This window comes from Centruroides sculpturatus, unplaced genomic scaffold, assembly GCF_000671375.1.
Source record: "Centruroides sculpturatus isolate CEXI.00-Female unplaced genomic scaffold, Cexi_2.0 scaffold829, whole genome shotgun sequence".
Classification (NCBI taxonomy): Eukaryota; Metazoa; Arthropoda; class Arachnida; order Scorpiones; family Buthidae; genus Centruroides; species Centruroides sculpturatus.
Genome location: NW_019384951.1, coordinates 177,144 through 186,328, shown reverse-complemented (window position 1 = coordinate 186,328; position 9,185 = coordinate 177,144). Strand labels below are relative to the sequence as shown.

The window sequence follows — 9,185 nt, the reverse complement described above, 5'->3', positions numbered from 1 at the left end:
AAAAATTTAGTATCATTAAAATTTTAATAATGTAAGTAACAAATTAATGCAATCGTATTTATAGAAGATTAATTACAGTTTTCATTAACATATTAATATATCATTAATTTTAAAACGAAATGATATATAGAAAATGTATAAAAATTTTGGTGACATTATTTAATAATTCCTTAGAAGCAACTTATTTAAATGGTGTCCCAGTTTAAATTTTGTCTAGGGTCCACTAGAGGCGTAATCCGACACTATTTGTTATAGGTAATTTATTTTAAGGATAATAGAAGAAAAATAAAGATGACTGATTTTGTTTGAAGTTGACTGAGTATCAACTTTAGTTTGTTTTCTCTATGTTGAAGTAGTATCATTTTCTTGTTGAAATGATATAAAATTAAGCTTAGAGATCTTAATTAACATTTAAAACGACTACAAAATACTCATTTATTTTTACAGTAGTTGTGTGTAAACAGTACACAACAAGCATGGCATTCAATTAACACAATATCTTTACACGTGATATCACCTTTCAGAAATTTGTATCTTTCTTCACCACATACTATTCTATTCTGTTTCCTTTACAAAACTACTGATGAGAATGAAGTATATAAAACTAGATACGTATTCACGGCGTTGTTGGAGCTTTTGAGTGGGTGGGGAATTGGTGAAGTTGAGTTAAGAGAGATGATAAAAACAATGGTCTTAGTACCCAAAATGTAGATTTATTGATCTCAATATATACAATAATGAAACAGCAAAGCACAAAAAAGTTGCCCAGGATAAAGTTAACAGGCGATGGGACCTCGACATAGACTTAACATTGTGCATTTACCAATTCGCCACGCCTGAAACATTGCCCCCTTTCTGAAATCTTACATCAGCGGCATCATCTATAGGACTAGAGCTTTAATTTGATATTTAAACCATATTTTATTCCCAGCCGTTTACTCAAACTAAGTCGGACAAACTGAAACACTCTTTCAATTAATATGTAAATATTTATATATTTTCCACTATCTGGAATTTAGTTATATAAATTTTCTCGAAAGATTTCTACAGATAGAAAGATAAGGTAATAGCGGTTAAGTGCAGTATACTAAAATAACATTAGCTACTTAGATTCGAATCGTCTCCCTCGAGAGTTTTGTATGTCTTAAAGCTATCTCTTCGTAATTTGTCAAAGATAAAATTAAATGATTCCATCATACTATAAATCTATTGAGTTCAAGAGATTTAATTTAATCTTAAAATTAGAAAACATTCATATAAATAGTCAAATATGATATTTGTCATTGAGAAATTCAATTTATGTAAAATTACATTGAATATCTTATTAGTTTATGATGTTTACTCAAAATCAATAGAATCTTAGCTTATGGATTGTAATATTTTTTTGTGTGTGTAATGTATATGTAATAATTTTTGTAACATTTTGGGACATATCAAAATATTTCAGTAAGAAAAATTAGTATTAAAACTTGCCACTAGCATGCACTTATGCGAGCAACAAATATTTTATTTGTACACGACACTCATGCTATACAGAGACTTTAGCGATGCAAGGGATACTGAATTCATAATGCGTTCACCATTCTGAAAGCGTAAAACCTTATGTGTGTTCAAGTATGTATCCTAATTGATCTTCTGTGACGCTTCTCACAAGCACTGTGATGCTGTGTGTTGCAAATTTTGCAACACATTCTCTACGAACCAGACTTTTTAGATGTCCCCACAGACGAAACTATATTTTCATTGCAGCTCAGAAATTACTAAGTTTGGCTTCGTTGTAAACTTTGATGATAATTTTTCTTTACAGAACTGTCTTCTGTATGTTCTGAGATATCACCATAGCAAATTTATTTGCATTTGGACTAAGAAATATTTTTCTATACAACTTTGAAAAGGGGTACTTTAATTACAATCGAAAATTTGTATTTAAATTCCTTATTCAATTATTTAAAGATGATTTATAATTATTTGAGATATAGGATTTTCTTCTATAACATTGTTAATGTTAAAAATTGTCCTCTTATAAAACAAAGAATTTCATAAGCATTCATGAACCAGAACGAATAACAATGGCAATGTTATTTAAAGGAGAAGAAAATCCTATATCTCAAATAATTATAAATCATCTTTAAATANATCTGCTAGTTAAATACACCTTGTATAGCTGGAGTTATAAAAGATGTACTGCTTCTTTTGTTTGTCTCCAGTTTTATCAAATTATTTTGTATAGACAATGTCAGTAATAAGAGAGAAATAATACAAATTATATACTTTAATAGCATGATTTCTAATTTCTTGCAATTCAATATTATTAATCTATAAGAATTTTGTCTATTGAAAAAATATATATGTTATGATTTATATTTTGATCAACGTAATTTGTGAATACCAACATTATTTCTTTTAAAGTGTGAAAATATCATAAAACTTTACATTTGTTTTAATATTAAATACTGAGTCTGATAAAATTTTTCTTAAATTTGCGCAATATAGTTAAAAATATGATATATTTCTGTTTAAAAACAATTTTTATAATATTTTTTCTTGTTTATGTACTTAATAATAGATACCTTCTATCTCTGTCCAATTGACAGCTACTTCACTGATTGGAATCTTCATTTCTCGTGCTAAGTGTAAAAGTTCTACATCGAAAGCCCTGAAAATTAAGCAATATCTTAAAAAGTTATTTTAAAAAATTATTTATGAGAATAAAATACACTATATACAATTTAGTTAAATTCAAAATCTACTTGACTTTCCTAATCAAAGATTTTTTAAACTTAACAAATTCCTAAAGGAAAATGACATTGATATTATAAAAAAATATTTTTTATTACAATAATAATAACCATAGCAGTAAATTTTCTATTAATATAACTGAATTACAAATATATGCTATTTTTTTTCTTATTTAATATATATATATTTTACAGAAATACTGGATATAACTATTAATATAAATAACAACTCAAGAAACCCAATTTTTGATTAAAACCAGACAATCTGCCAAATTATTGGACTATGATCTGGCAAAATTAAATATAAAGATATAAAGTAAATTTGTCTAGAGATATAAAGTAATTTGTCTAGAGGTAGGCAGTTAAGCCACAATCTCATGATAATTTTAATAATTATAATAAATTAATTTTTAATTTAGAATCGAGATGCCATGAGATGGCAGCTTGACCACCTACTTCTAAACAAATTACATTGTATCTAATTATTCATTTAGCCTACTCATAGCTTGATAATTCAGCACATCATCTGACTAATAAATTATTAATAAAAACATTTATAAAAATATGTATTTGGAAAAGAAAACACGAATTTTTATGAAATCAAAAGAAGCTGGTTATGAAGAATTTGAGTGTCATTCACATGATATAATAAAAATACATCTATATCATGTACAAACAATTTTAGTACAATACTTCATTTATATACCATTATATTTCTTTAGTAACTTATTAATATGACTTTAATCATTAATTAGCATCTTAGTGTATTAGAATTTTAGCTATTAATTAGTATTAATTAATGTAATAATAGCTTATCATTGTAGATAATTAAATTAACATACTGGATTTTATGATTATTTATAAAAGAATAACAGCAAGTTCAATGTAAAGTTATTATATTAAATTCATTATTAAAAACTGATTTACAATTTACCATCTTTCTACATGTAATGCAGGAAATAAAATCTGAGCAGCTTCTCTTGTTAGCATTTTAAAACCACACTGTGTATCTCTAACTCCTTTAACTCCAAACAACCAGACCAAAAAATGAAATCCATACATGAGGAATGTTCGAAAAACAGATCTCTGATTAATAAAAATTAATTTTATCAATTTACGTTTAAACAAATTATTAAATAATAGAACTTTTAATTCATTTTAAAAAGCTTTATGTTTATACACCAATTACAAATGGATTAGATTGATCGAATAAGGCAACGCGAGACTTGGACTATGTGCCTAAGTGTCGTGAACTTTATGAAAAATACACTCCTATTATGTGTTATTAATAGATACGTGAAGAAAACTCGCAAAACTCTCTTTGGTGAGGTGCGAACTCGTAATCAGTGTTTAGTGATTTTATCAACTCGATCACTAGAGGATGAATAAGTTTGAAAACTTCTTCAGAATGAATTCGAAGGTTGTGCATATTTATTGTATTCCTGGATCTTTTCTCGAATTTTATTATTGTATTTTCTTTGTATTATTATCATTGCATTATCACTTTATTTTTGAAGAAACGTTGTCGAACTTTGAAGAAAATTTATGTAGGTTATCTGAAAGCATTGAGTAATCCTAAATTCCATTGAATGCTGTTTCTTGTACCAGTCATAAAGGTTGTTTATTTTTGTAAATGAAGTCTAAAGTAAGAAATATTATAAACAAGGATTTAAGAGCATACATTTAGAGATATGAATAAAATTAGGGACGTATTTGACAAAATATTCATACGTTGTCACCAATATCTCTTTAAATTTTGTTAAATGTTTAGACTTTACATTTTATCTCGATTATTTATAAATATTAAATGTTTGTCGCGATATATGAAGCCATAAAGCAATTACCCAAATTGCCAAAGCAATTAACTAAATTGTAACCATATATTTCTTGTTTATATGAACATTGCTTAAATTAATATTAAATGCGCTACATTGAAAAACAGATTTAAATTTAAATTTTGTACTGTTTTCAACGAATATATTTACTGATATCGAACTACAGTTAAATAAACATTTTTAGATGAAATATTAATAATTATATATGAATTTTTCATATTAAAGATGTTGGAAAATTCAGAGGATAAATATTATTTGTCAAATAAAATGTGATAAAATTTAACATATTCCTATCCAATATATAAATACTGTATACAGATAGTGATATAGAAAGCTATTTTAAATAGAAGATAGAACATATTTTATGGGCAGCAAGTCTCCAATATGTCAGATTCAGTGTCTCACCACCCGGTGCCCCCATTATAGTATAGTAATTGTCGCGAGTTTGCACCACATCACATTGTCAGCCATGTGGAGTTTTCATGGTTTTCTTTCCATGTATAACATCTCAATAGGGGTCAGTTCCCCATAGAAAGTCCTGTCGAGAGGCACCCCCCTTTACAAATCATCCATTGCAGTGCTCGATTAAACCAAATGAAACCCATTATGGGCTTGACCAAATCCACATAGGTATGAAAAAATCTCTGTTAATGCCCAATAAGATGCAATTAAATTATGAACAATTTCATATATGAGATATTATATCGATGCTAAATTTTAAACTTGAATGATTTTAATGGCACTAAATGAATTAAATACATTATATTCATTAAATATAACTATTTTAATTAAATTAACATGAATAATTGTTTCACTTATTCTATATGATCAATGTATTTAATTCTGCAACGCTTGGACTTGTGTTTCAGACAAAACAATGATTATAAAAGATTATTATAAAATAAACGTAATAAAATTCTGTTTAAATAAAGAATTATAATCAATTCTAATAATACATTTTCTTAAGAATTTTGACTTAAGGAATTGCATTTCAAAAAATAAAAATAAAAATTACATTATAAATAAAGTTTATTATTACTTTATTTAACTCGATTATATATAAATAAATTTTAATTTTTTCTTTAAAATTCTAATTTCATTAATTTATAGGGAGAAGAATGTTATTGCTTTTTGGGTAAGTGTAAGAATTATATTGCTTCTTTATATAATTTTATTTAATCTTTTATAGGTAATGGCGTTTTTAAAGCAAATTAATATTACATTTATATTTTTATGTTGTAATTTGATGATTTTCTTGAAAAATTCTACAACTTTTAGACGTGGATTGGAATTTTAATTTTAAAAGTTGAATTTTTAGCATAAAGGAGGAGCGCGCTACAGGAGGATTTTGTATGGGAAACTGGTCCCTATTTAGGTGTTACACTCGTGAAGAAAACCCGGAAAACTCCACGTGGCCAGTTGGTTAGGCGCCTACCCGTGACTAACTAGCAGTGTTTAGTGTTTTTATTCACTCGGCCAATGGTGAACGCGTAAAGAGGCATTAATATTAATTGAATATAAACAACTATTCAAATCTGTATAAAGATCATTAAATTTAATATTTACTTCAAAATGTTTAGAATGTTTTTATTATAAATAGGTATATGTACCAGTTCGGTAAATGTGCTATTCTAATCATATTTTATTTTGTTTGTTGCAAATACAGTATATTTGAGAATATGAAGTTGCTTACTTGATTATTCCTTATCAGTACCTTTTGTATTATACGTGGAAAATGTTCTGTAATAATTAGAGAACGTTTTTAACGCTAGATATTAGGAGGTATCAATGAAGAACACTAATTAAACACGATGACAAGTGTACAACTTAGTTTCTCATGCTTTATGCAATATAAATATAGTTCTTACAATGGTTAACTGACTTTTAAACCATCCTATGTCTTTAATATACAATGTGGAATAATGTTTCTCTGTAAAATTATATGTAAACTTTAAATTTTTATACATTTTAAAAGAATAAAACTTGTTTACGAATTTTTCTTTAAATATACTTTCAACTTCTTCATAAAGTAATTTTTTTATATATTTAAATATTTATTCTTTACATTTTATAACCTTTGTTTACATTAAATAAAGACTTTTACATACTCTCACTTTTGAAGAGAATTAATCACGAAACACATTAATTATTTTTCTGGTTTTTTAAAATAAATTCTTATAAAAATTTCATCAAAACTTCACGGAGCAGCAGTTTCAAATTACTAAGTTTTTTAAAAGCATGTTTTTAAAAATATTTTTCGTAAAATTTTCTCTTCAAAAAACTTCATTATAAAATCTAATAAATTCTGTATTTTGTACGTTAGTTATAAATAATACTTCACAGCCCTGTTTTAACAGATTCTGCAGCAAGTATCTAATTTAGAGTAAAATTAAAATGATAAAAAAATAAATGAAGATTTCTTTTGAAAAATAAAACCAAAAAATACAGCATGATTATGTGAATGAACTTAGATTTAATTTTAACATTTGCACAACAGAAGCAATAGAAAAATTATTGTAAAAGAATATTGACATAGCGGAGAAAGAATATAAAGAAAGTTGCGGTGTTTTTATAGAAGATTCTATTGATCGCATGTTACAGAAACTTCTGGACAATAATGCTTATACACAAATAAAATAAAATTTAAAAAATTATTAAAATAAACTAATAAAATTTACAAAATTTCCACTAAAGTAAAATAAAAATCTATTTATTATCGAAATTTATTTAGAATAAAAATAAATTACTGTAAATAATTGCATTGTAAAATAGAATTAAGTTATTTTTTATTGAAAAAATTATAATTTCAGCAAACAAAAATTAAATTACAATAAAAATTTCCATAATTTTTATAAATTTTCTACGAATAGCAAATAACACTATAAATTAATTAATAAAGTACAATTTAAATTGTATGATATACGAAATAAAAATTTAGGTAAAAATTTGTTTAAATATTACTTTGCATAATGCTTTGATGCTTTGTATTGTTTAAACATTAATGAATACATCAACATTATTCTTTTACAGGAGAGAGAAAGGTCTTCATGAATGAATAGATTTAGAAGTTGCACACGAATCTATAATGTTAAATCTACAATTCAAAGATGAAACCTAATAAAACAGAATATTATTTAAATACAACACAAATTACGAAAAATACAATTATTGCGACTTTTATGATCATGAAATTACATAATAAACGTTTGCTAAGTATAAACATTTTCAACGATTAGAAACTTTAATCATTTTCTTACGTAAATTGTGTAATTTGATAATTATGTGAAATTTGATAAACAATATTAAAGTAAGGTAAAATGAATGTAATTATTTTTAACATTAAAGAAGCAAAAAGAATTTTCTCTTATTTTTAATGATAGAATCAATTATAGTCTCGTTAGAGTAGAAGGCACGAAAATGGCATTACCTGTAATACTTATATAAGTGTTCAATTTATAATGATAGTACTGAAACAAAAACAAGAAGAATAAATAAAATAATTTATTATATATGATGCTAGATTGTATTTTTGTATTTGAATGTTATTTCATACTACAATCTCATCAATACTGTTAATGAGCACTGTCACAGTAACTTACCATTTTTTTGCATATAATATGCCAGCAGTTTTCTGTAGGCTTGAGATTAGGATTGTTACCTGGAAAGCTTAGGTACCTGATCTAAACAGCTAGAACTTTTTTACTCTATATAACAATTTGTATGTCAGTTAAGTGAAAATAATTATTACAAACCCTAGAGAAGGAAGGGACACATTATACTTTACTCATCAACTTGGCACGGTAACATGGTGTAGAATCATTCTGAAAGATGTAGAATTTCGTGTCACGAATTGTTCCTTAATTATTGGAATTAGCTTGGCAGATAAGATGTTTTTATAGCACTCGGCATTGACAAACTCATTTATAAAGTGTGGTTGCCGATGTCTTTACTGAATGTGCATCACAAAAATATTTTACTTTCTTTACTGTTTCATCAAGCAATCCCTTTATACCCAAACCCTTTTCAACGTCTGACATAGGATTTGTCATCAGATGTGTGAGGGTTCAATTTAGATACATTGGAAAAAATAGAAAAATTTCACGTGTTAACGCCATTTTATATATTGTTTAGTCTAGATATGTCGTTTGCCTGTATACTTTACTCATCATTAATAATTTATATCGATGATAGAACTTTTGAATCCATGTTGTACAGACGAAGTGGCCAGTTCGTGCACTTGCTTTTACACCTGTTCGTTCTACTCATTTTATTTTCAGTTTGGAAGAAGTAGCAGTACTTTATCACTGGCTGAGATGCTTCAGCTATTTATTCTGGCGTGGAGCACTCACTCATTTACCTCCTAATCCAACTTTTTAATATTGCTATGTTTACGTCTCCCCTGTAACATGAGCACAATAATTGTTGACTGATAACAATGTACTACTATTTGAACTATTTTACGAGAATAACCTTTAATATTCAAAGCAGCAATATGGACTTTACGCAGTGTTAATTGTCAAAAATTTTCTATTTAACTTATAAAAGAACACCGTCTTTGCACGTGTTCTTGGTCCAATGAACGATGCAAATACTGAAAATTTTGCTGCAGTGG

The 9,185-nt window shown here is 26.4% G+C and overlaps 1 protein-coding gene across 1 annotated transcript; it reads right to left on the bottom strand.

Annotated features, from left to right (window-relative positions):
• Positions 1-2,545: 2,545 nt before the first annotated feature.
• On the bottom strand, positions 2,546-8,610 carry LOC111632283 (dolichyl-phosphate beta-glucosyltransferase-like). Its single transcript, XM_023376676.1, has 3 exons — positions 8,551-8,610; positions 3,673-3,824; positions 2,546-2,656 (listed from the first exon to the last, which is right to left on the bottom strand). The coding sequence occupies exons 1-3, from the start codon at positions 8,608-8,610 to the stop codon at positions 2,557-2,559; spliced, it is 312 nt and encodes a 103-aa protein (XP_023232444.1). The 3' UTR covers positions 2,546-2,556.
• Between the last annotated feature and the right edge of the window lie 575 nt (positions 8,611-9,185).

What these genes read in the sequence shown, in the direction of transcription:
- LOC111632283 (XM_023376676.1), bottom strand. Translation starts at nt 8,610, where the DNA reads ATGTCAGACGTTGAAAAGGGTTTGGGTATAAAGGGATTGCTTGATGAA. An exon ending in TTGATGAAACAGTAAAGAAA is followed by an intron (nt 3,825 to 8,550) that starts GTAAAATATTTT and finishes TTTATTAATCAG; the next exon opens with AGATCTGTTTTTCGAACATT. An exon ending in GCATTACATGTAGAAAGATG is followed by an intron (nt 2,657 to 3,672) that starts GTAAATTGTAAA and finishes CTTAATTTTCAG; the next exon opens with GGCTTTCGATGTAGAACTTT.